The 27,313-nt window shown below is 43.2% G+C and overlaps 1 protein-coding gene across 1 annotated transcript in view; it reads left to right on the top strand.

Moving 5' to 3' along the window:
- The window catches only part of HLF (HLF transcription factor, PAR bZIP family member), a 33,794-nt gene that overhangs the window by 1,220 nt on the left and 5,261 nt on the right, over positions 1-27,313 (top strand). Inside the window, exons 2-3 of the mRNA XM_052687944.1 lie at positions 20-355; positions 24,727-24,947. Coding sequence (XP_052543904.1) covers positions 20-355; positions 24,727-24,947 — 557 coding nt within the window. The remainder of the gene's footprint in view (positions 1-19; positions 356-24,726; positions 24,948-27,313) is intronic.

Genomic DNA, 27,313 nt, shown 5'->3' with positions numbered 1-27,313 from the left:
GTTATCTGTTTTGTTTAAGCATTCGGTAAAGAAAAAGACAAAGAGAAGAAGTTAGAGGATGACAGCACCAGTACCACAGTCCCTCAGTCTGCTTTCTTGGGCCCTACATTATGGGACAAGACGCTGCCATACGATGGAGACACTTTCCAGTTGGAATACATGGACCTGGAAGAGTTCCTCTCAGAAAATGGCATTCCACCCAGCCCAAACCAGCACGAGCATAGCCCACATCAGCCAGGTCTGCAGCAAGCTACCTCAGCATCCCCTTCTGTCATGGACCTCAGCAGCAGGGCTTCTACTTCAGTCCACCCAGGCATGGTGTCGCAGAACTGCATGCAGAGTCCGGTCAGACCAGGTAAATCAGCCCTCAGAGCTTCCTCTGGATTGTGGCGTGAGCCTCCCTCCCCGCTGTACATCACTGCTTCGCACTGTATGCTTGACAGGCAGTTTAGAGAGGGCTGATGTGATTCGTGGCATTTGTATTCAGAAAAGGAAAGTAGCTCTAGGTATTGTTAAGCTGCTCCATAGGGATTTTTGCTTAACTTATGTCAGGAAGCTGCAAGAATTCCAAGAGAACTTTCCTGTTGTCTTTTCTTCTTTGGTAGCCTGCTAATAGCAGATGAAAAACACATGAACAAAATAGTAACACGTGTATGCCATGATGTGAAATGAACAGGGAGAAGGACCATTATTTTTCTTACCCGTATTTGAGTTGTAGCCTTGGTAATTATTTTTTAAGATAATCCTTGGATCATGCTTCCTGTTCTAAGCTTTGGCTGCGATCTTATTCCTTATTGAGCATAGCAAAATTTGCCATAGCTGGTGCAACAAACTAAATCTTGTAATTGCATTGTAACCTTTCTTAAAGTAGCATAGGCTGAGTGCAGCTCTGTCCAGAGTTAATGTGTTACACCTATGGTTACTTTTAGTTGGAGGCAAAAAAGAAATTGACAGGGAGCTGATTTCTGATCCTAACAGGTTTCAAACCTGCTTGGTGTCAGTGAAACTCTTCTATCTGTTTATTAATGTTTCAAACAGTCCCTTTAGAGAAACCAGTGCACATCTAGAGTAACTGCTCTGGCTTGATACCAGCAAGGCTGAGATCATGGCCTGCAGAATAGTGTCAACTTTAAAGTTTTTTTTTTTTTTTTTTTTTTTTCCCTGAAAAAGAAGTCCAAGGCTGGCTTATTGTGCCCTTCTGCTCTCACAAGGCTTGCTGGAGCAAAGCGTGCTCTTGGGAGCAGGAAACCACTCCTCTCCACTCCGCTTGATCGCTTGCCACGCTCAGCGTGCGAAGTCATTGTCAGAGTCATCTGATAAGGAGGCAAAATAAATAAATAGAAGGACAACAGTTGTAAAACAGGATGAAGTAGAAAAGTCTTAAAAGTCTACAACGTACCTTTTTCATTAAAAAGAAGTAGAGCACCCCAAACCTGTCAGCAGAGCCTTTGGCCCTAAGTCGTGTGCGTGTTGGGTCATGGATTTTGTTTGCTCACTGTATGTGGATCTTACTTCATTTCTGTCTTTCAGTTTCAAGGCATTTCTTAGTTAACCAGTAACTTGTGAGTGCTTCCAATGTTAAAATATATCTGGAGTTGGCAGGAGTGGAATATAAAACAAAATCTTGCTTCTCCCAAGCGAGTCTTTAAAAATAGTGCGGGTATGCTACCCCATTTTCTGTCACTTGTGCATTAAAAGCAGACAGTCTGTCCTTGTTCTTCTCAGGGGAGCCTAGTTATGGGCCAGGCTTTTAATGATCACCTGTCAGAATTTATTTGTGATCAGCTGCCTGCACGGCTTATTTTCATCTCATTGATTTTTGGATTTTTCCCTGAGCTGTTTGCAGCTTGGGGTTACTAACTTCTCTCACTAGAAATTGTGCTCGTTTATTGGTGTAAAAGAAGTCAGGTCTCTTGGGGCAGGAGAAAGCTTCTGAACTTGAAGGTATTTTTTTCCCCATGCCATGTTGTCTTAAGAGTAATACAGGTTTTTTTTAAGCTGTTTTTTTGGTTTTTTTTAAGGGTAAGCTCATTCATTTTCTTAGCAATAACATTTTTTCCCCAATTGTGGATAGGTACTGTGACAACCGTAGTGTTGTTAGTTGTCCAGTTGTTGGAATATTTTTGTGTTGTCATGGAGAAAGTCCAATCAATAATCTGTTTTAAGGTAAGATAGTATTTATTAAAAAAAAAAAAAAATCAGTAAAATAAAAGTGTCCACTTAAGGTTGTCATGAAAGTGCCGGGGTAAATTTGCTGCTTTGAAATATGAAAGTTTGTCTGAATGTAAATGTCAAAATCATTGCACTGGAACTTCTTGGTTAAACAAAGTCCTATAGGACTTTTAAAAACTATTTTTATAAACTTACATGAATCGAGGTTTCTTTTTCAGTTGATGTCAACTACTGTTTCCCTGTGCATAGCTGTTTTATTTTGTACTACTGGAAAGAAAGCACCAACAGAGTCTAAAATAGTTTCAATAAAATTAATTTCTCATGGCATTACTTGCTATCACCTAAAAAATTCAGTTTTCTTCATTTCTTAAGCAATTTTATACTTTGGGTTTTGTTTTAATTAATATTATAATGTAAGCCTGTGTGAGCTGGGGCTGAAGGAGGATCAAATGCTGTGCTTCTCACATCCCTGCTTTACACGACACTGGGGCAGTTAGCATCAGCATATCGCATGCTGTGCACACAGTGTGTATGTGGAGGCTGTGTTTGGGAGTCTGGAACACCAGATGTGGTTTATGTGTCTGCATGGTGTATCTCAGACATAGAGATCTGCAGAAAACTGGCTTAAGGTTTAATTTTGTGTGTGTGTTGAAATACATGGCTTATCTGAGTGGCATCATTGGCTTCTGCTGATATGCATTGTATAGTATCTGTGGAAGAGATCTGGGAATTTGCCCTGGCTTTCAGTGAGAAGTGTGCTTGGGTAAACGTGACATTACAGAATCCTCAGGGAGAGCGGAAAACAAGCAAACAAACTAAAATGGAACAACAAATTCCTTATAAATAGAACAGACGTTTTTATTTCCAACTTCTTGGGTTGTCTGATTGTTAGAGAAATGTACTGTCTCACCAGTTTTTTATGAATTATAGTAAAGGTTAAAGTAAACACCTACGTTGCCATCAAATCCTGTTTTGGGTATCTCCGTGTAAGAAAAACTGGTTTGCTTTTGAATAGGAGGGATGCAGGATAGTGTTTTTTGTAGGCTTGGAATAAAATGCATCTCTTGTTCACAGTATCTTTTATTAATAAGCAGTATTGTGATTTATTTTATTATTACAAACCATCATCCTTTAAAACATATGTTTTTTCTGTACTGAGTGCTGATTAGTTGGTAGAAAACGAAGCTCCTTCAGAAAAAGAGTGCTTGATAAAGATAGCATTATTAAGTGTCCCTCCACTTAACTGTGCAGTCCCTTAAGGAAACTGGGAGTGCTTAGCTGTTTGTACATAAAAGGAGGATCAGATTTTGCAGTTAATTGGTCAGTGGTTGCTTTTATCTGCCTGTTCTCTCCGTGTTGCCTTTACTTGGCTGAACTGGGGAGCAATGTAAAGGGTTTGGCTTTGGAAGCATTGGGTAAGTTGGAGGGCTGCTCTACTTAGAAAATACTTTGAGATTTAGATGTCAAGTTTGCTTGCCACCAAAGCTTTGGATATGGGGCCGTGTCACAGAAGGTACAAGCACACTGAAGTCCCATGCATTATTACAGCCCAGCTCCCTGTGGCAGACAGGGCCTTGGAAAGCGTACAGAGCCCTCCCTGTCATTGCATTTCCATGAGGGTGGTTTTTGCTCTGTGATGCTTGGATTGCTGGATGCCCTGGTCCTACTTGAGCAGGATACCCTGAAGATAAAGGGGAAAAAAAAATAGAAAAACAAGCTTTGTAATCTGTTGCAGATATATAATGTCATCTGTGAATTGTTGCTTTCAGTAACAAAATAAGTGGAGAGTCAGGAGAGCACTGATCAGAAAGCTGAAAACCGTTTCTATTTGAATTGTGCTCTCCCAACTCCCCTCCTGTAAGATTTTAATTCAATGCCATATTGTATGTGCTCCGTGGGGAGATGTCATCTAGAGCACGTTATCCATTACTTTTCGCTCGTTGCATAGATACAGAGTTGTAATGATTGACAGTGGGCAGGACTGGGTGGGTTTTGGTGTTCTCTTCACTCCCCTTTGAGCTGGGCGTACCCTCTGGCTGGGGATGGCTGCCTCTGCTGCATGCTGGGAATGCCTTGGTGAGGGGGCAGCCCACAGAAGGGTGTGTGTGCAGCACTCCCTGCATTGTAGTCCTCCTTCCCATGTGTTTCTTAACGTGACCTCCCCTTCTAGCTGGCCTCTGCAGCGCGGAGGGCAGTGCTTCCAGCAGACGGCTTGGATGAGGAATCCTCTCCGAACCTTTAATCTTTGTTTACAAGCAGGTGTTACATGAGCCAAAACCTGAGCCCCCCTTTTTCAGAAGCAAAGGATTCCACCTCCGGCACCGAGAAGTGCTGGGAATTTCCTGACCCTTGCCATCCCACGTGATAACATGGGAATGACCGGCCAGGCAGGCTGGTACCAGAGCTGCTCTTCACATTGCCTCTCACGTGAGGCTCTGAATGGCTGCTGCCTGCGTGACCATGTGCTCAGGCACGTGGCAGTCCCCTGTGCAGCCTGTTCAGCACAGCTTTTGTTGGAGCAGCAGGCATGCGTGCGTGGCTGTGTGCTCCTGCCGCTACCGAAACCGCAGCCGGGCAGAAAAGAGCTCTGAGGGCTCTGAGGACTGCAGCAGCAAGGAGGGTGCAGCGTGCAGGCGAGCCTCACAAACTGCTTTCTGGATCAAAGGAAGATGCAAAATATATTCTGGCAAATATTAAAAATAGCCTGTCATATGATAACAGGGGAAAAAGTGCTGAACGAACAAGCCTTGTTAATGCTAGAAGCAAGAACACTGAGTCTCTGTCAGAAGATCTAATTTTAATATTTGCTGCCAAAATTTGATTATTGGTTAAATAATTGCTCAGCTACATGAAAGAACTTGAAGTTTCTTAGGAGTTCAAACAGTAAACAGCAAGAAAGACCTTGGGTTTTTTACTGCTTTTTTAGAAAATACCTGGCCTGCCTCTAAGTTTCTTGTGTGGATCAGCGCTTTCTGCACCAACAGAGCCACTCGTAAGCCAGGGCTAACTTAAATTAGGAACAGGATACACTGAGGGGCCAGTGGGTGCTTTTTCCCCTGAGGAAGGTATTTGAAGGATGCCTGGGAGTCAAACTTATTGCAGTACTGTTGTCTTTCTTGTAGGCCTGCTTCCCATCCCAGAAAGGTTGCCTAGTGCAGAGAGTTGGTTTTGAAGAAGAGAACACACCCTGTAGTCCTTCACAGAACAGTATCTTGTAGTTAAAAGAGACAAGACGTCATCAGGAGATGTATATGAGGAAGACATTGATATTATCTGATTAGATGAAACTACTGGGGTACTTATTAAGTTGCTGCAATCTCTCTGTGCTTATGTGAGAGATTGGCAATGGTGGGAGCTAACTGTGACCAGATTCTGCCAATTAATCTCAGTGATGAGTGCTTTACTCCTCATACAATTAGTGATTTGTTGACTGCCGTCCCTCATCAGCTCCTAGGTGGAGCAGCAGAATGTCACCATCCATTCTCCTGTCGTTTATCTTTGTGCATTTTTTTCCTCTGGGAGGAGGGGGGTAGCTGGTTTCAGTGTACCCATGGAGTTTTCTCAGACTGAAAGGACATATTTGTCATCAGTAAAGAGTACTTTAGAGTGTTAGGAAATCAGAAGCTTGGCATCTTGCTTTACATGCTAACGTAGTTGTTAGCTTGCTTTCTTGAAGGCTCACTTTCATAAAATATTGCAATACTTTGTCTGAATTCCACAAAAGATGTTGAGAGTCAGGAAAGTGTATTTCAACTGAGTTTTATATTAAGGAAGAGGCTGTGGTTTGATCTATTCCATGTGAAGTAAATGGGGGGGAAATAAACATTTACTTAAACCTCAAATACAATAGTAATTAGTGGAGCAAGTTATACATGAAGATTAAGTATGGAAAACAAACATTGAGATGCACATCAGTGTCAAAATAAATACATGATGAACAGATTCTGCAGCTTTTATGGCTTTATTTTTTTTTTCCCCATGAGCTAACAGTGTTGAAGAAACTAGCAAATAGCATTAAGGAAGCTTTCTGTCGGAAAGTTGAACTTGGTCCTGGGAGCTTCAGACGTAATGTGGGTGCTGCAGTGTTTCATTGTGGTTTTTTTCTGCTTGGGCTGGAGCTGGGCAGCTTTGTGCAGCTGAGGTGCCATCCATCATGTTGGATAGGAATACTAGTTACTGTTCAACTTCTCACATTTTCTGACACGCATGAAGGTGTTGTATGGCTACAGTTCTACGTTCTGTTCTCTGGTTGAATTGAATCTTGCCAGGGCTGAAGTTGGCCTAGGCTTTCACTTGCTTAGCTTCTGTGATGTGGCATCCTTTGGTTTAAAGGTTCTCTGTTTGATTTTTGAGAGAAGCAGCTTTTGCTCTTTATCTTATTGCTAGCATTCTCTTGTTCATATTATTTTATGTTTAATTAAAACGGACATTGAGAATTCTGATGCTCTGCTCATATGCGTATGTTCTGGTGCATGGACCCAGGCAGGAGGAAGGAAAAAAATCCAGATTGCATGAGGACCCTAGAAACTCAGGTAGTTGTTAACTGAAGCACAAATCTGGGTTATCACTCCACCGGTACCTATAGATCAGTGCGTTAGCAGGCAGGTACTACAAGCAGATGCCAGAGAGTCCTACAGCTGTAGCTCATTTGCAGTGAAGTGTTAGCTATTCAGGTGTATAAGCAGAGAGGCAAAAGGGCACTTTTTGGCAGAGATTGGTGAAGGATGAAGAATGGTTTAGAAAAGTTCTTCCAATTAGCCTTAGGGAACTCAGCTTGCTATAAATTCTTTGTTCTGGAACGTGGCAGTGGACAATAGGTCAAAGATTAAGTAATTCATTACAGAGCTGGTTGGTACTCCTGAATGTAATAAACGAATGAACAGGGCTTTCCATCCATAGCAAGATCCATTACTTTGGGTGGCAATGATTGGACCTTAGTTTTGTTTTTGAAATGCTTGCGAGGTTCCCCACACTCTTAGTCCTTGTATGCAGACGTGTTTGAGGTGACCTGCTAAGTGCAGTAATTGTGGTAAAGGAGAACAAATTAAAAGTGGTCTAACTGTAACTACTTATAACTTGAGATTCTAAGGAGACAAGGAAAGAAACTGTAGGTTGCATTTTGGAAAACTGAAAGAATAATAATGTGAAACTTCTAAATGCAGAATACTTCTGCAGAGTTCTGTTTCCTGGGGCATCCAGTGCTTAAACACAAGTTAATGAAACAGTAGTACTAAACCTTCTTGTGGAAGCCTGCTTTACACAAGGCTGCAGAATATGGAGCAGACTCTGCGTGAGAGGGACTGCACTGAAATGAAGGAGGTGATTTCAAACAGTTCAGGCACTTTCACAAAGTCACCATTGCAAGATTTGGAAGCAAGTCTTACTTCAGCAAGGAGTCTGTTTCAAAAACAGCTGGGTGCTTAGCTTCTAAAGCTTAGTAAGTGGAAACCAGGCACTTGAGAGTAAATCCTGTTCCTCATTAAAACGGAGAGGGTTAAACTGACTTAATTTGAAGGACCCTGCAGCAATCAGACATACCACTGTTCCCTTTTGTGCTGCATAGTGGAGATACAGATGTTACTGACGTCTGCAATCCCTGCAGCTGTGGCCTCATTACAGTGTGGGACAGTCGGTCATTTTATGTATGTAAATCTTGCAGCTCTGTTGCTTACAGCCATAGATGGATGGGGTTTCTTATTTTTGCCTATTCTGCTGTGAAAGTGAACCTTATCCATTCATCCTAGGTGTGCATGGCCTCTTGCATGTTCCTGGTCATAGTTCTTGAGTAATTGTCTGTTTTTAACCAAATGTGGCAAGAGAGTGGGAATTTGCAAAGAATAATTACATTGCTAAAATTTCTTGAAAGTAGATGGCTGGATAGGATAGGAATATGTTAGTGAGCAGGGGAGCTGTGGGGATGTAAATGTGCATTTTCTGTATCAGAGAATTTACATAAGACCTTTAAAGAGCTTGATGTGCTTGAAATTCTTCTGTGAGAGCTGACACCTTTATGGATACCATGAGGTGTTGATTCACTTTGAGAAACCAATCTGCAAGAAGCTGGGTTTTATTTACTGGGAAGGGGTGCAGTTGTCCCAAATGTCTTTCCACCATTATTCTTCCTTTAAAATCCTCATCTCCTTGAGTCTTGCCGTTACATGACTCTAAGGTTTCATTTAACAATAGAAATTAGGAAACCAGCCATTGGGTTTGTGGACAGAACCCTGAGAGCACTAAAGCAGGTAATGGAATGATCTTGATCCTCTCTAAAGTTGAACAACTTTACCTAAAACCTGAACCTTTGTGCAACCTTGCTGTATCCTATGCACCCCAGCTCCACTGCCCAGCTTGAAGCTCCCTTGCGGTCAGCCAAGTTTAAATTTGAGGCCTGTTATCTCGTTGCAGTTATTGCAGTATCACATGTGGGCAGATGTCCAAGTGACCCTATCTGTGTGTCTTGCCATTCATTCTTTGCAGCGCGTTTCTGCACAAAGTTCCCTTCTATGGCTTGTGCTTATCAGTGTAACTTTCCAGCAGGGTCGGAGGCAGAGGTGGGTTAGGAGTGAGTGAGAAACATGGGATGGTGAGAGTGGGCTAAAGATGTTCAGGGATCAAAGAGAAAAGTAGGTCGTGGCAGGGTATGTGTGCTCAAGGAGGAAAGGGGGAGCGGGAGCGAGGGGAAGACTTGTTTTCCTATTGGCTTTTCAAAGTTGTGCAATGTAAGAATTGGATTAACCTGATATGACTTTGTTTTTCTGCCAGATTAGATATGTTGAGTTTCTTGGCATTGTGAATTGTACAGTACATTGTGTGCTGTAAATATGGGTGTGTCGGGATAAAGCTGTAATGACACAACATGCTTGCAGTATAATACAGCACTGCTGGGTGGACTCTCCTGCTCCCTTACCCTGAGTGCACACACTTGCTGGGGCATTCGGACATCTGTTAGAACAGAGTTCAGCTCTCTGCTTCCAGCCCAGCATCAGGATGGTTCAGTCCCTTTTTGGCATGGTAGCGCTTATCTAAGTCCTGAAACTCCATTTTGTCTGGCACTGGCATCACAAAGTGGTACATGCTGTATGAAGTGACTTTTAAAATAATTCTTTTTTAAAGCTGCATGAAAAAGACACTAAATCGTTTCATCTTGCTTTCTCCAGATTAAGTTAAAGCTTAAAATAAAAAGAAATGGTAACATATCTCAGCAGTGTAAGTCAAAGATGTTGCCTTGAGCTTAGCTTTGGATGAGTAAAAATTCAGATACAGATCTGAAATAACTGCAAGCACTGAGCTTCCTGCTCAGTTGTTTTCATTGTTTTGGATGCATTAAGTAAAATTTTCACAGCTGTGTGTATTTGCTCAATTATTTTCTTGTCTTCCTTACTTTGTGAGATAATTTAATTTGCTGTATCCATTTTCTGTGCTGAGCTATCCCCACGGAGGAGCCCAGTTCCCTTTGTTTACCACAGGTTGAGGGGTGGGGTGATGGATGGCTTCCAGCTCAGGCAGTGAGCAGATAGCTAAGGATGGGTGATCAGAGTTGGAGCCCAGTCAGCTGGTGAGCATCGCTTTGGAGACTGGGAAGGACTGGACTTTGGGGAGTGAAGCTGAGGATACCTTAGGATACCTTCGTTTCATTCCTACTCCCCCAATTCCAGCCTTCCTCAGGGCTGCAGGTCACAGAGGCTGGTGGGTGGCTCCCATTGCATAAGGGCCTGCCCTTTGTGTCAGCAGGAGTGCAGTGAAAAAGGAGAGATTAATTCCCCCCTGTAGTCCAGTCTGTTTTCTTTGGAGAGAAGAGCATAAATATAAAATATGGATTTAAGTCAGAGCCTGAAGTTTTTGCCATGTCGCTTAACTGCACCATTAGAATGCCTTACTCTAATTCACATAGGGGAAAAAATGGCGTGTGCTGATGTAGGTTTTCCTGAGGTGGTATTAGGCTGTTCCTTATGGTGGTTGAGTCATTTGTTAATAGTAGTACAAATTGAGTAAATGGGAACCAAAGATAGACCTGAACACCTGCATGACTTAGTTGTATCCCTAATTGGGGGAATTAGCAATGAGTGCAACATGTTTCAAGTTACCCACCTTTTAAGAAGGTTGAACCACAGGCCTGCAGTTAGTTACAGGTGTTGGACAGCCGTGGTTTGGGTGTCTGTGAAACACCTTAGCTGGTGCTTCAACAGTGAGAAAATCAGAGGCCAGCGTTCGGAGACATGACATCCATCCATCCAAAATCACATGGCTGCTGCAGGGCAGCTGATCTCCGTGCAACTGGACTTAGTGCCAGATTTAGGCAACGCTTTTCTTATCTGCTTCAACATGGTTGAAGTTACTGTTGAACGTCCTGGTAGTCTTTAGAAGCGAAGCTGTTTTGAACATGTGAAAAGAAATCATTAGCCAAGTAGAGGGAAGGAGCTGGAGGTATAATTGTCAACTTGTGTGCATCTCTGATTTCAGCAGCTGCTGCACGTGTTTAGGTTATCAATTTATTTCTGTTAGAAAGTAAACAAATCTCACTTTTCTTATGTACCCTCACGAGTGCTTCATCTAAGCTGCTGTTATCTGCAGCAGGGATGAACTTCTGAGGTCTTGTGCATGGAGGCTTTTCTTTCTGCTTCCACATGCTACGTGCTCTCAAGAGTCACGTGCACCCCTGATGCTGGCCAGGGATGCTGTTGATCTCTTCCAGAGTCAGTTATTTGAAAACATTATTATCACTACTATCAAAATACACTAGCTTATCACCAGGAGAACTCTTAGCCCATTATACCCTGTATGGTTTGGGGTTTGATTCCCTTGGCCAAATTTTATCTCTATTTCATGAATGTTCCTTTATGGTCAGTGCTATTCCCTGGTAGCTGTTTAAGTACTGTCAGCAAAATCTGAGCCTTTGGGTTATGTCCTACCATCACACGCACAGCTTTCCTTTACTGAGAGGCCTAAGTACCTCTGACTCTCCTGAATATGGGATTTGAAGTTGTTCAAGACTTCACTCTTGTGAGCTCTCACGAGAAGCTCTCATAATCCTTTACCATGAAGAATTTACTGTTTTCTTCACAGTCAGCTCCTTTCAGGGGCTACATGCCCAAGAAGCTGGTGATATTTATCTCCCATGCAGCCCGTGTGCGTGCACAGTGCTCAGCATCTCTGCAGGATGTGCTGTGCCCCGGGAGCCCAGTTAACGCCTGCATCAAGGACAGCTCTGCAGACACGTGTTGAAGCAAATCCTTGAATGATTCTTCTGCTGTCCTTCAGTTTATAGCCCATGGCTTGTTGTTTCCCACTTTCTCACGTTTTCCCAAAGCTGCTGGTGTGTACTGTACAGTCTGAAGATCACATTTACCCAACACAAGGAAATCAGCTTGGCCTGACTGGCTTCTTCATCACGTGGCTGAGAATGTGTTCACTCTGTTCTGCCAGACTATGGCTAGCTGAGCAAAATACAGTGAAGCTCTGGGCTCCTGGCCAAGCTTTTATTTCACTTTGGAGCTTACAGCCACATATTTGCTGTTTGGCAGGACATCCACTGGGGTATATTTGGATAGTAATCTAGCATTGTTTTGCTGCCTTTTTCTTTTTTCTATTTTTTTAATGCACAAGTAGTATAATCCCAGCGCTCACTTTGGCTGCTCTGTGCACCATTTCTCAGTGTGCACCGTTATGTACGTGCACTCAAACTTGTAGTCGTGACCTTTGGTAAATACAAGTCAAAGCAATTAACTTTCTTTTATTGAAAAATTCTGGATGTCCTCCTCTTTGCCCCCCGTGTGCCGATAACAGAGCTGTGTTGTTACTCTTTCCAAGATCAAAAGCTTCACTAGGGTTTGATTGAAGTCCAGCTATGGAAGGAAGCGGCTTTGCTGGAGCTCTGAAAATAGCTAATTGTTAAAATAATAAAGCCTGTCCTTGTGTGTCTTTGTAATCTTTAAAACTATGTTTTGGGGGAAGAGGGTGGTTTTAAAGTGAAAAGATTAGCAAAGATCTTGGAAATAGGAGTGTGCTTTTAGAAGAACAAGTATCCTGCTCTGGATGTCGTACTTCAGTTCTGTTCTCCACCCCAAGCTTGCCTTTCTCTGATTCTGTTTGCATGCAGCCTGGCTCTGGAAAGCTGGATTTGATTTTTTTTAACAGTATGGAAGGCTCCGGGTTTGGGGGATATAAAGGTTTTGTGATGCAAACTCATTTATTTCTCTGAAACAAAAATGGGCTTTTCAAAATACAGCACGTTTAGGGAAGTTGGCTCTGGGTTTGAAACCCCAGTATTTCTGATGGCACCGTTGAATGAAAAAATGGTACAAAAACATAAGACTTAGGAAAGGAGTGCAAACAGCATCACCAGCAGCAGCATTGGAGGAGCAGTCCCAGCTTTACAAAGGGACATCTCTTGAAGGTGTGGGTTTTTTGTTGGTTTGTTTCATGTAGACAGAACTCGGACTGTGAGTCTGGTTTTGCAGTTACTGTGAGCAGATGCACACAAGCAAAAACTTACGTGCGTTTCCCCAGATCTGTGCGTTGTTCTATGAAACATCTATTTACAAATGTCTTCTCACAGGGCCTCCTGCATCCTGAGAGAGAAGAGCTGGCAGGAAGGACCCCGGACATGAGGCTCAGCTGCTGTTGGCCTGCAGCACTCCAGGCAGGGGAGATTGCTTCGTGGGGTCAGAACCCAGCTCGTGTAAATAGCCATTTGTCAGTGTCAGTGTTCAGTTAATTGAAACATCAGGATGAATAAACAGGAGTCAAGATGACAGTATGGAGGGTGCTAAGTGAATCTTTTCTAGTATTTTGCGCTGATTGCTATAGATGCTGCTTGGGTGATAGCATATTCAAGACTTAATGGAGTTCTGAACTTAAAGCAAGATATTACTAGGGTTTCTCTATTTCTTTTTTAATGCTATGTGCATAGCTACACATCTTATATAGGACAGTTTAAATCCCTGTGTGAAAATCAACCCTCTTGTACTTTCTCTTTAGACAGCTGGACTCAAAAACACTAATTACTTGAGTAGAATCTTTGCATTATACATAAATGTGTTGAGTATTAAGCTCAGAGGATTGTACAGATCCAGTGAAGCTCTTTAGTTTGTCATATGAACCTTTAGGACTGGAATTTTCTTAGCTCCTGGAACTGTTATTTGTTAGAATCTTGGTTTTTTGCTCTCTCCATTTCATTTAGTCTTTATTCATTTTCCTGAACATTTTTGAAATCATCTGTTAATTCTGTCCGTACGATAGTTTTATGTCCATAGAATATCTTGCTTAACATAGTTCAGTTCTGTGCTCTTACTGGGCTTGATTGGGTTCTCAGGGTGCAAACTGCTTCATTGCCTTCTGAAAATCTTAGTTGTGCAAAAGCAGCCTTAGCCAGGGGTGCCTTGTCGGTCAGCTTAAAGCTGTTTATACAGCAGCAGCTTTAGCCCGCTCAGAAGCAGCCTTGCCTGATCTCTAGGAGCTGCTGAAACTCATCAAGCAGGTTCCTGCTCACCAATTAGCCAGTTAAGCAGAAAGAGGAAAGGTATTTCTCCTGCCTGTTGGTTTTTTTTTTTTCCTCTTTGCAGAGTTTAACCCATTCTTCTCCAGACTTCAGATGTTGTGGACATTCATAACACTGAAATAACAGTAAGGAGAGCCAGAAGAGGGTTAGGAAAGGGGTCTCTGATCCTGCAAGGACTGAGCTGTGTCAGCGTATGTCCCTCATGCAGAGACATGCAGTTTCCTGCACAAATCCAGAGTGCTGCCATTCTTAGCTGGAGTCCCACCTAGCACTCATCAGCTGGCTTTTTGTCTTGTATTTTAATGAAATCTTCACTTTTACTCCCAGTCCCAAACTCAATTATTAGTATTCATCACTGCCGGGACAAATCTGGTGGTTCCCAAACTCTCCTACTGTGTCTTGATTGGAAGACTTAAATTGCTTGCTTTTACATAATAAATGGTAGAGATAACACAACATACAAAGGAGCTCTTTCTAGAGAGATTTTAAATACGTGCTCAGGTGATATCAGACAGCATGGTTGTCCACATCTGACCTTCTCTTAAACTGCTCGTTAAGATGGAATGTGCACCTGACAGTTTTAACGGCTGTCAGTGCTGTGTGTGTCTGTGATGAGTTCAGAGGGATTGTCAAGTAACAGTGCAGTTGTCAAACAAATAATTTTACTTGTGATTGCTGGAAATAGTAAATGGGTGGGTGGAATATGGTGAAGAAATATACTTAATTGTAGTAGGGAATGGGAGGATTAAGTGACTTTCATGACTGCTATAACAAAGAATAATTTGGTGAAGATTCCTCCTCCTTCCTTCCTATTGCCCGTCTGATGAATTGGCTTCACAAGCAGCAACATCTCTGGAGGTTCTCTGGCTGATTGAGCCCTTCTTCCAGGAAATCAAATTTCTCTGGTTCACATTGTTTTCAAAAAGCTTGTTAGTAATACATGTTTGAGAATAATACATCTCTGCCAAATCTGTTTGAAGTTGCCCAGCAGTTGAAAAAGCTGGGAGGAAGCTCCACAGGCATGTACAGCCCAATCACACAGAACTCATCTCTGTTAGGAAATTGAGCTGAAGAATAGTTGTCAAGTACCAGGGTGCTGAAATGCAGCTTGTGGAGTGACTGACAGACCTGCAGACCGTCTGATGTCTTACCAGTGTGCGTAGCCTTACCCAGGGTCACAGGGCACTGCTCCTGCCCACTGCATTGAGTACCCAGAGACCTCATCCAGGCAGTGAAATGGAGGCAGGTGAGGCTGGACAAAGTTCTGGTGTTACTGAGCTGGGTGCCACCTCGTGCCCAGTGTGTTCTGAATTGGGTGAAAATCAGGCCTCTGCTTCCACAGGCGCTTCTGCCAGGCCACAGGTTAAGCAGCTGATGTATGCAGGGTGAGCCACATACTGTGTGCAGTGGCTGGGAAGTGCTGGGTGTGAGTGGTGTGGAATGTACATACGTAAATGGACCTGGGCATGAGGAGGCAAGGTGTTTCCACCTGTGAGTGGATTAGTTACTTCTGGTGTAGTGCACAAGGATGCAGTTTGCTTCTGCAGGAAGAATGTGTTAAAGGAGGCACGAAGCACCTTAATTGTGAGACCTGCTCTTGAATTATTTACAAACCTCTGGAGCACTATAGATCTCATCAGTGCTGGTTTCTTTTTCCCTTCTGGGTACGTAAAGAGAGAACAAATAAAAACCTTACAGGCTTTCTGCATTTTAGAAGTATTATTTATATGGTGCAACTCTGTTTTCTGTTGTTTTTTATATCCAAAATAGAGAAGGCTTTAGAATAGAAGAAGAACTGCATATCTGAATTTAAGATAAAATAAGATGATCTCCCTGACAGAGTCAGTAGAAATGATGTGATATGACAGTTGCTGTAGCAACACCACCTACTTCAGGAAAATCAGAGTTAACAGGAGTGTAAAAGGTAAAGCCCACATAATTTTCCAAGCCTATGAATCGCTGCTGCCCTCAGCTTGCGGTGCCTTCCAACTCTCCAGTGTTTCTCTTTTCACTTGGGCACAGATGTACCTTCTGCATGGCCGACCCCAGATTCAGCAGTGCTGTGTGATGGAGCCCACAGTAGCTTTGCATGTGCATGACCCACTGTGAACAGAGCAGCAGAACATGTGGGATCGAGACCCCTCCAAAAATCCTCTAGGAAGGTTTAGACAACAAAGTACTATAAGGCCTATGCTGTACTGCAGCTCTTCCAGGTACAGAATACAACCACCATGTTAAAAGGGTGCCAGATCATCCAGCTGTGGGAGTCAGCTAACAGGAAAGCAGTGTTACACTTACTGCAAACTGTAAGAATTGTCAAGACTGAAGGTGCCACAGATGAGTGTGTTGTCCCTTCCCTCCCTCTCATATAATCCTGAAATAACAGTGTTGCACAGCAGTGACACCATGCTTGTGGGAGCAGAACGCATCTTCTTTTGATCAGTGTGGCACAGAGCTGCTCATTTGGCTGTTGCCAAGTGCCCAGCGCAGCACACAGAGGGCTTTGTTTGCTAGCAGGCAGAGAATTGTACAAAATTTACTATAGTTGAAGGGGATAGAAGTATCTCTGTTAAAGAAATGCTTCGGTGCCAAGACATTGTTTGAAAGTTGGTCGGTACGTCTGGATTGGCAACTAATTCTGTAATTTGCAGCTATGGCTGCTGCAAGAAAAATACTGTATTAAAAATAAGTTTACTGTAATTAAGGTTACCATTGGCTTACAATTCTCTTAATGAAAATTTTCAGAAAACAGAATCCAGTTTGCTTACGTGTGTTTTAAAAATGCCGACACATTTGTAAAGCTCCCATGAAATGTGGACTGTTAAGTGATTTGCCAATTCTTGTTGTCTTCAAGTTTACATTCAAACAATTTGATATCTTTATGAATGCCTGGCTGTGTGTGATTGCAAAAAGTAGAACCCTAATTACTTGTGAGTTGGATCAAAATTGAATTGGGTATTTGATGTGCTACAGAAATGTGCAGCAGCTACGAAGAAATACAGCCTCACCAGTAATGTCTGTATGCAACATGTTCTGGAATTTTCCCTAAGCCTCGGTTGCATTCTCTTCCTCCTCTGACCCATTTTCAGACTATGTGATGACTGATGCATTCGTATACTTTATAATGGAAGTCAGATCTCTGTCATCCTGTTCTGGTACCCAAGAAGAGGACATTCACACCACCTTTGCTTTCTTTGTCTGTGCCTAGTGAGAATGACATTAGTATGTAAAAGCAAACGAGGCTCCTGTGCAAACCAAATACAGGCTTTTGCTGTTTTGAAATGTTGCTGTTCTTTTTTTCCAACTTCGTTACAGGGTCCTAAAATTAAGTTGGAGAGAAAAGAAAATGCATTAAGTCTTACTTAATAGGTTAGGGAAAAACAACTTGTCCTCATTCTGACATCTCTGCTTCTTAAATTGTGATTATAAAGATAACTCTCTGTAAAGCTTTAATTTAGTTTTGCCACCTAAAGAGCGTGCTTTGTTTTAGTGAACGAGAAATGTAAATAAAACCAAAAGCCAATGAACAGCTAGAGCAAATTTGTATTGTGTACAGAACAGGTCAAAAGAGAAGGTGAGATTTGCAAGCCGCTGTAACTCTGCCCGGTGACCCCTTTTTTGGAAGGGATACATTCAGCCAGGGGCTGATAGCATCTGTTGTCTGTCTCTCAGGTCTGGCATTGCCTGCCGATGGGAGGAAATGTACCTGGTTCACGTGGCTTCTCCATGCCACTGCAAATCTCACTCAGCTGTGTTTTGATAACACGCCCAAGCAAGATCAGCTTGGGTACTAGAACTGGGTAACAGATACATGACTCATGAGTGGCATATGCTGCTGGGATTACATGGTGGCTTTGCAAGACCTGTTTACTGACTGGGAGCGTGCTGTCCTGGATGTTCATTAGCCAAATAGATAGAGCAATATGAGAAGAACTTGCTCTGGATATTTGCAGAAGACATTGGCAGTGACATGAATGCACAACTTGTCGTTCTGAAAGCGGTATTCTACTTAAGGGGAATTTATGGATGCCATATGAGGCTGATGCCTAAAGCAGGGACTCAGTTAAAGTCTACTGTTGGTGGACTGATTGATTAAAGCTGGGTCTAAGGAAGGAAAAATGGACCGCTGTCTCCTTCGGAACAGGTTGACAGTTCTGATGCTTTTCTGGAAGGTTCTCTATCAGAAACAAATTGTACTTTCTCAGGAACCTTGCTGTATGTGAATAATGTGCCAAAGGATGTCGTGAAGCTCCAGCATACCAGAGGACAGCAGCATCTTGAAGTGAAATGTGCTTCTAAGCCAAAATGAAATACCTGTATGAGCGTGCTTTCATGCACCTTCTCTTCCAGCTCTGCCCTCTCTAAATGTCATCTTGTAGGACATGTCATCTTGTAGGACATTCCTGTCTGTGTAGGAAAAGCAGAGCCCTACAAAAAATCAGAAAGTAATTTTAGAGGCTTTTCAAGGATTTGAAAAGGGGAATCCCTGTGCATTGTCCCAGGATCAAGGTAAATCCCTTATTCTCTGTGTGTAGCAGCTGTGCAAGGGAGTTGTTGAGAATGGAAACAATGGGCTTTGGCATCCCGCAGTCTGGCTGTAGGGGCAGGTTTAGGAAGGAATAAAAATCTGATTTCCTGGGAGCTGTCAGCAATGGGGCCTCACAGAACAAAGTGCTGTCTTCACACAGGTTAAAGAGTATCAGTCTTAGAGAGTAGCAGAGTTGTAAGTCCAGTGGGCATCGTGGAAGATTTCACGAGGTGATGCCTCAGTTACTTATTTATCCCTTTTGAAGGTCACTGGAGGCATATAGTGTATTGTGTGCACACTGTCCTAACCGTGCGCAGGACTTGCAAATTCAAGCCCTCAAAAGCCTGCAGGCACTGAAACAAAGGCCACATGTGCAGCTCCAGATAGTGCAGCCCCATCCTTTCTCTGCTCTGAGATACAGGCTTTAATTACATTATATCCTCTTCTTTTTACCCTTTCCCTTTTGAATGCAGAGGTCAGACCAGCTCTGTGTTGAATCAGAGCTGTATCAGGAAGGAAGCGGTTGTCTGTAGGATCTTGGATCTTGACCTCATTTGCTGCAGATGTGAGAGGACACGAGGAACTAAGAAGGAGAAGTCTAGCAGCAAAGAGAACGATTATGTCTGGAGAAACTGGGTTTTGTTACTTTCCTTACCATACGGTTCAGTAGAACTCTGAACAAGTTCAGTGGCATGAACAGAGAGCACACTGAAAAGACAACCTGGATTTTCTCATGTGCCCCCCATCTGGCATGCAGGCTGGCATTGAGCAGCCCTGCAGTTTGCAGCACCCCTGCACTAGCACTGAGCACGAGGCAGAGCTGCACGGAGCTGGGGCTGTGGGCTGTGAGCACAGAGCTCTCCTGCTCCCTTCCTCTCTTCCAGGACAGAGCACAAGCACTGGGCAGGGAAAAGTTGGCCAGAAATTTGTAGCAGGTTCAAAACAAAGTATTTTTGCTGAAACTTCTTCAGGAAGCTGTGGAACCATTCTGGCAGAAACAGAAATTGGCACATTCAAATCCAAACAGAATGGCTGAAATCTGGCAAAGGCCTGAGAAACTGAAGACAGCATCCTCTATTGGGAAGTGTCAGGCAGTCTTAGTAAGACTACCAGTCCTGCCTGTAATAATACTGCAGAGGCCCGGAGCGGGAGGCACGCAGTGCTGAGAGGGGAAATGACAATTCCTTCATAATTAAATGCTCAAGATTCATAAACAGTGCTGCTATCTTTGAAAAGTACATGTTTTTAAAACGTCTTAACTCTTAGTGTGGGTTAGGAGCAGTGCATGTGTTGTTGCATTGGATTATGATGATTTTTTTTTCTGGAGGAAAGGTTTGCAGTTGTTCCACGTTCTGCAGAATTTAGGCTGTGGAGGAGAAGAAATAGAAGAATATCTGTGCTGGGTTGGAGCAGTGGTCAAAATACACTTGTCTGTTGCTTTGGAAGAAAATAAAGCTCCTATGAGAATTGCTTACATAAGCAATTAACCCAAGGGTGACCTGCATCCTTCACCCCAGGCAGAGTGGCTGGGGTTGAGGCAGCATGGCTGGTTCTTCTCTACCTGTTAGTGCAGATGATGGTCTTAGTAGCCATGCAGATGTTTCAGGGGCAGAAAGTCACTGAAATCAGATAGGAAAATAAAATGTAGCTTGTGATGTTTTAACTGAGGAACTCTGTGACCTGTGGATAAATGTTAGCCTCCAGAATACTATTCTTACTTTGCTATCTGGTTGGTTCTTTTGTCTGTCTTGCTTCCTGAGCTCTGCCTTGTGCTGTGCATTGAGTGACTTTGCCTAGAGGCAGAAAGAGTTAATGCAGAAATAGACAGCAGATCAGTCTGTGATTTGGAGTGAGAGAAGTATCCCAAAAAGCTGGCCTGCCTCCAGCAGGATAAAAGGGTTGGAAATGGTACCAGCAGAGCAGTGGGGTTCTCCGGAGCAGCTCTGGGTGAGGATTAGGTGTCAATGCACTTCCACACTACATCATAACACTGACATACCCAAGGTGCCTTTAGTTTATATAAAGAAAAGTGACTTGCAAACACCTGTCTTTCTCTTTGGGCTGTTCATAAATTGAATGAGAAACTCCTCTTTTTTCTCCTTCCACCATTGCATGTGTAAAAAATAAGGGAAAATATTTTTCTTAGAACATCTTCCCTTTCTTTCCTCTTCTCAGCTGCTGTTTTCCAGCCAGCTGCAGAACTGATGATTGGTGTGGAAGGGCTGTGAGAAGGGAGATTTTTCTGAAAATCAGGCACATTTCTATGGGGCTTGAATGATTCAAAATTGAGTTCTACATAATTCATCAGGGATCTCCTGCAATACGAGTAATAAGTCTGTCAAGTAGTGGTACAGTTGAAGAGGTTATTTCCATCTTAGCTCTCCTAGACACAGCTGGAGGCAGGATGTTTAAAGAGGGGGAAATTACGAGTCAGGATTAAAGGACCAAAGTCCCCACAACACCTCCATGTTTTGGTTTTATAGGTGTACAAAAGCACTGTTGTATATGAAGGTATATAAAAAAGCTACTGTACTTTTGAATTGTGTATTTTAATTATTGCAAGCAATTAAAAGCTGCTCTTTTCTTACCGGCTGCTCAGTGACCTAAATGACATGAGTGAATGGCTTCGGTCCATTTCTCTTTGAACAAGGAGCTGCACTGAAAATATTACCATTACGTTCAGCTTCCTCGCTGGCAGTCTCTGCTGGGAGGAGAAGGACTGAAAGGGTTAGAACAGCCAACTTTCTTTCAAGTCCTTCCTTCTGGAAAATTTTCTGCTATTGCTAATAGGAGCCAGAGCAACACCAAGAGCATTAGCGAAGGCAAACTGCTGGGGCAGCCGTAGCTGCTGGGGTTGCCAAAACCTGCTGACTTCTCTGCCGGGATCCACCTGGAGCTGCGTCTGTCCTGGCAGACAGCGCTGCTGGAGTGCGGCTCTGCGAGCGGGAAAGCTTCCAAACAAAAGGCCAGTGTTGACATAGTTGTGGTCTCTCCAGGCCACGGTTGAGACACATCACTGGGGTGGTATGAGGGGAAGTTTCCATTAACCATTGTTCCCAGCTTGCTTCCACCACCGCTGTGGAGTTCTGCAGCTGGATTTCCAAAAGAGCTCAGTGCTCAAGAGCTCTCGTTTCAGCAGCTTAAATGGAGGGGCTAAGATCTTTCCAAAACACTTGGCAATCATCAGCCCCCATTGATAACAAAGCTAAGCACACTGAATAGCCCAGCCACTTCACTGTTGTGAAAATGTGGCCGCTGTTGTGAGTACAGAGTGTTTAAATAGTACAGAGGCTGGCAGTGAAGGCATCTGGCTGCTGATGCTGAGCAGCAGAGGCTTTACCTTCACCTGGCCTTGCGGCTGGCACTGGAGGCTTCCTCCTTGGCTGATTCCTTGCGCATCGCGGCCTCTGACCGGCCCTCTCTCGGGATGTTGTGACAGCTGTGAAGCTTGCTGATGTGAGGATTAGTCGGCTGCTAGGCACATGACGTTCAGATTGCTGTTCTTATTTGACCTACCTCTGATTGCGAGGAATTTAGTGCATAAAAATAACACCCTGAACAAATTTGGCAGAAGGATGCACAGCTAAAGTGCCATGAATACAGGGAGAGAGGAGGTTGAAAAGCAGTGTAACATGAGGCCACATACTGTACTTCTGCACTAACAGCAGTGCCAAGTCCAGCACAGCCCACGCTGTCGACTTAGGTTACGACGAGTTCCAGCACCACGTAGATGCAGTGGCCATTAGCCAGTAAACTAACGAAGACAGGTTCCTGGCTTGCATTATTGGCAAAACTTGATAGAATAAATAAAAAGATACAGAGTGCCAGGAGTTGCCTAACGTAAAACATTGGACAAGGAAATACTGGTTTTTCTGCCTGGGGTTTCATCCACCCTCGTTAACTCTGTTGTGCTCAGTGGAGTTCCTGATCATCTGCAGAGCACACCAGAGCAGAGAGCAAACACAGACTGACAGAGGTGTGCAGGTGGTTGGGAGCCTGCGAATCTCTTCCAGCATAATAGTCTTCAGACTCCTAGGTAATAATGCTTAGCTGTGCACATCATTTTTTCAGGCATTAGTGAAAGCAGTCACCTTTACTGAGCCTTGCCTTGAAGGTCCTTGAGGACCTTTAGTATGGGGAGCTTGGACTGGGCAAAGCAAAGTTCGAGCAGGTGGGTAAGAAGGCAGGATTGTGGTTACTGCACATTCCTCTCCCGGATTACTTAGAAGTGCAATGCTCTTTGTTTTAGTGGTTTGTTGTTTTTTTCACTGGGCAAGACGCAATACCTCAATATCCCATGTTGAAAAAGAGCTTTTACGCCCTTTCCTTCTTTAGAGAGATCTTGTAAAATTTCACTTACAAACCTCATGTAATTGCGTCACATGGCATATTGTAGATAAATGATGTCAGCTGATAGTCTGTACCTAGAACTTTAGCAATACTGCAATACCCGTGCTTCTGTTGAGGGCAATTAGAAAGCTGGGGCAAATTTCACAATCTGCGTGACTTTTAGAAATACCCTGCATGCTCACTGAAAATTTTATGAGGTATTCAGAAATAATGGCTTGCTTCATTTTTATCTGCATTACTGAAGTTGCAAGCTTTGTACCTGCGTGTTTCTCTATATTGGTCTGCATTAAAGAATATCTGGTTGCTCTGATACAAGTATGCTAACATCAAAGGAAGCTTTCCTGCATTTAAGCCTTTAAATAAGCCTGTTTCTGCCAGCCCATGTATCTGGAATGAGATTAGCTATCCATTTAAAGCAAGGTACAAAAATGTCTTGGTTTACTGAGCCTTCTGGGCTGGCTTTAAAACAGTTAATAGTTTGGATTTCCCCACCACCCCCTTTGAAGACAGTTAGCTTAAACACCTATTAACCAATGTCGTCCCCAGGGCTGACCAAAAAGCCTTTCTGCCAAAGCTGCCCACAGGCGGAGTCCCACTGCCCGTGTCCTGCTGCCTGTCACCCTGGGGTTGGTCTGCACCTGCACAGCAGGCCAAGGTGGGCTGATCACCATCCCATGGCTGCCCGGCCCTGAGCACACGGTGCTGCTGGGCTCCGTGAGGAAGGCTGCCAGGAAGCCCGGCGCTCAGCACCGAGGCCTTGGCAGCAGCAGCCATGTTGTGCAGCACGGGAGGAAGCGCGGCGTTCGCGCAGCGCAGGCAGATGAATTCTTTCCTCTTGCTCTCTCATACAGATATATATATATTAATCAAATAACTTTGATCCTCCTTTTTTCTTCTCCCAGGCCCTTACTAACCTTTCCTGGAAGCTGATTTTATCAGTGCTATTTTAAAATGGGAGTTACAAAAGACAGGCTCCCTGTCAGTAAGCCCTGGTTTGCACAATGCAATCCCCCGGTGCATTTTCTGCGCAGTTCCAATATTGTTGCTGCAATCTGTTAGATTAAAATAAAACTGTATTGTTAACAGTGACCTTGATTTGGAATTAGAAATGACACTTCATGTTTACCACTTTACGCTGTCAATATTACAGATGCAGGCACGAATAGGGAAATATTATGCAGTCACAGGATGTTTGTGTGGATATTATGAAAGCCACCATCTCTCTAAAGTCAAAGTGAATCAACTAATAGCCAAAATTATAAAGGAATATCTGCTTCAATCACAAGTTCTTCTGAAGTCAGTGAGGCTGGTACTTCTGAGGCATGTGAAAACTCCTGGAAATTCTGCCCATGGGGAAAGGCAGCTGACCTTAGGATCCTATTTTTGGAACCTTTGGTTGAGATTTTAAATTGGAGTTGTAGTGGGAATGCTGCCTGTACTGGGCTTGTCACACTGGAGTCTTGAAGGCTATACTGAAGGTTAAAAAAAGAGAAGTAGATGTGATAATAGTTCTTTTCTTGCAGTAGACTCCTTTTAAATAGTTCTTATAAAAGAGCAATAAACAGTGTACATAAGAGTTCTTCCGTTTTTGCAGAGCATCACTGTAGCCTGCTATGTTGCTGATTTCCTTCAGCGTCTTTAAAACGTTTCCAGTGAGATTTCTGAGAGAATAGTTAGCACCTCCTTAGCAGAGAGCTGTGGCACAGCTTGACAGTACGCTTTGATGAGATTTTTTTCCTATCGCAACTAATACACCTTCAGATTCTAGAAATCTTTGTGTGAGAATAAGAGGAAAGATTGCAGTGCAATGGATAAATCAGACCTAAATGACAGCACTTATGATTTGTTCCCGAGGCTGTGATCATAAGGCACAGGTTGGAGCAGTAAGCCCTCTGCCTGCACTTGAGAGCAGCCCTGCTGGGTTCGTTGATCCTAAATGGGCACGTAAGATTAGCAACCAGAATTAGGAACCAGTTTTGAAAAGAACGGCATGAGCATGTCGGGACCTGAATGTGCACCCTGCAGATGGGCAGTCTAATATTTGAGCAGAGTTGCTACCAAACTTACAGTGAAAGCTTAAAGAATTATTAGTATTTACAGAGCCTTTAAAATCCATGCTCAGTGATATTATTTACATAGTTTCTTCTAACATAGCTGAATTCTTCCTTTATTTTTGTAGGTCAAATCTTGCCAACGAACCGAAACACACCAAGTCCTATTGATCCAGAGACCATCCAAGTTCCCGTTGGCTACGAACCTGACCCCGCAGATCTTGCTCTTTCCAGTATTCCTGGCCAGGAGATGTTTGACCCTCGTAAGCGCAAATTCTCTGAAGAAGAGCTGAAACCACAGCCAATGATTAAGAAAGCTCGCAAAGTCTTCATTCCAGATGATCTGAAGGTAAATTGGAACTGGTGACCAGTTTGTTCCTACACAGACCCTAAGACAGTAATTCTCTCAGATACGCAGTAGGAGCATGAATCTGTTTGCTCATGTAGTGTAAATCTGCCAAACTAAAAATGACATTTTTTGTAGAATCAAACTGTCAGTGGTTCTGAGCAAGATTGAGGGGAGGATGTCCCTTATGTGTTAATCAACAGTTGAAATTCGTATCAATATTAATTTCCTTTGTATGCCAGAAACTTCCTGCGTGACCTTGGACAGGCTTAATTTGTCCCATATTTCCCACTTACAAAACAGTCTGATCATGTTTCCTTTTCCTCCACCCTGTCTGGCTCATTGGCATAGTCTGCAAAGTCTTCAAGGAAGAATCCCTCACTCACAGAGCGTGTCTGTGGAGACAGAATAAAATATGTTTTGTCTTGTTTGGAAGTTTCTTTAGCTCTGTGTTTTAACAACAAATGGGAACACCACACTAAATGCTATTAATTTAAGTGAAAGAATTTAAAACTGTTTAAGGAAAGTCAAAGAAAATAATTCTGCCAGTAAGTGCATTTTAGTACAATATTTAAAACATAATACAATAACAGCACAGTATTTAAAAAGAGGAAGCACACTTGTTTATGTCTCTCACCATTTCTGAGATGTAAAGTGCAAAAACTCCTCAGAAGAGAGCTGAACAAATTGACCAGCTGATTCAGTTTATCAAATAACTGTGAAAATTGTCATTATTTTCAAAGTTCCTTTCCCAGCATGTGATTGCCAAGAGGACCTTTTTATCAGAAGTAGTCAATGCAGAGTTTCATCCTGCTGTTGCTCCCTGAGATACTGATTGAAAGCCTGTTGGAAGAGGGAATCTTTGGCGGTGTGTGCAAAGAGGCTGTGGTGCCACGTGTGTAAACCACAGTGATAGATTTAGGGAAAGAAGCTGATGCTGTTTGCTATTTTTATCCCTAAGGATAATGTTGTGCAAGCTAAAAGCAAAGAAAGCACAGTCCTGGTGGTGTTCAGGTGGTAATGTTGCTATCACTTTGTAATGTCCTCTGTTTTCATTCAGAAAGGTTTCTCTGTACCATGCCATTATTTTTTCAGGCAAATTTTACTATTTTTGATGCTCTGTTGGCATTGCAGTGTACTGTGAGGTCTACCTAAGTAGAGAAGTTCAGTACAGAAATGGCTACACGGATGTAAGGAGAGGGAAATTTGTGTCGTACATCATTTTGTGGTATCTCCCGGGTATCCTTGCTAGTCAAAGTTAGCTTTTGCCAAAAATGCCTCATAACAGAGGCAGAAAATGTCACTGCCTTGCACACAGCAGTGGAGCACATAAGTTTTCAGTCTAAGGCTAGAAATAGAGGGTCTCATTTCCCTGAGATAACCACACCAGATGCCCTTGACTCATTTCAGAATGCTTGACCCAAGTGCTGCTTCTGCCTGGCATGTGGAATGGCTGTTGAGTTCTCGGGGAGGGTAAGCAGATTAGACCAGTCAATCGTCTCTGGTTGCATGTGATTTTGAAATGCCAGCCTTACCTCTTTTGGGCCTGGATTAAGGGATTTGCCGCAGCAATTTGTTAAAATAAAGATGGATGAAGCCTAGGTGGCACACTAATAAATTGCTTAAAGCTGATTTTTTTTTGAGTGGAATGAGATGGGAAATTATAAACAAGATTTGGGTCATAGCTTTTTGCTGCATGCTTGTTTTTAAGAGGATTTGGGGGGGGGTCCTGTCTCAATGCAGGTAAAAAGCAATTTAGAGATACACTGGCTCCAAATCATCATTACTGGACACCTGGCTCAGCTAAAATAGTGCAAAGCAGTTGTAGAGTGCTTCTAGCTGTCATTTTGCTCTTGCTTTGCCTTGTGCAAGCAGCGGCATCAGATGCAGAGCAGCTGCATTAGTCTTGGCAGGTTTCCTGCAGAGAGACAGAGGAGTGGGTGGTGTTTCCCTGCTTGGTAGGGACAGATGGCTCTTAGATCTCACCCAGGAGATGGGGCTGTGCTTCCATGCTTGGTAGAACAGGAGAGCTGCACTCAGATCGTAAGAGAATGTAAGCGTATAAAAATGGAAGGATGGTGCTGGGAAGGGAAGTTGGAGCTGTATGGCTCCACCAGGCAGTCTGAAGGCTGAATCGCTGTGTCACTTTTTCTTCAGGGGTCTGAATTTCACTTTTCTTAAGAGATTCTGCCCACTTTGCGTTTAGTGAATTGTTCTTGAGCTTAATTAACTTTCATACCAACAATGATGCTACTTAGAAGAGTGGATAAATCAGATGAAATTAAGTATAAAGTTAGAGCTGAAGGAAATCTCCTAGAGCCAAGTCTTTTGGGGCAATGCTTTGGGAACGTGCTGACTTGTGGAACTTT

Source organism: Tympanuchus pallidicinctus, unplaced genomic scaffold (assembly GCF_026119805.1).
Source record: "Tympanuchus pallidicinctus isolate F22 unplaced genomic scaffold, pur_lepc_1.0 scaffold23, whole genome shotgun sequence".
Classification (NCBI taxonomy): domain Eukaryota; kingdom Metazoa; phylum Chordata; class Aves; order Galliformes; family Phasianidae; genus Tympanuchus; species Tympanuchus pallidicinctus.
This window is presented reverse-complemented; position numbering and strand designations above follow the sequence as displayed.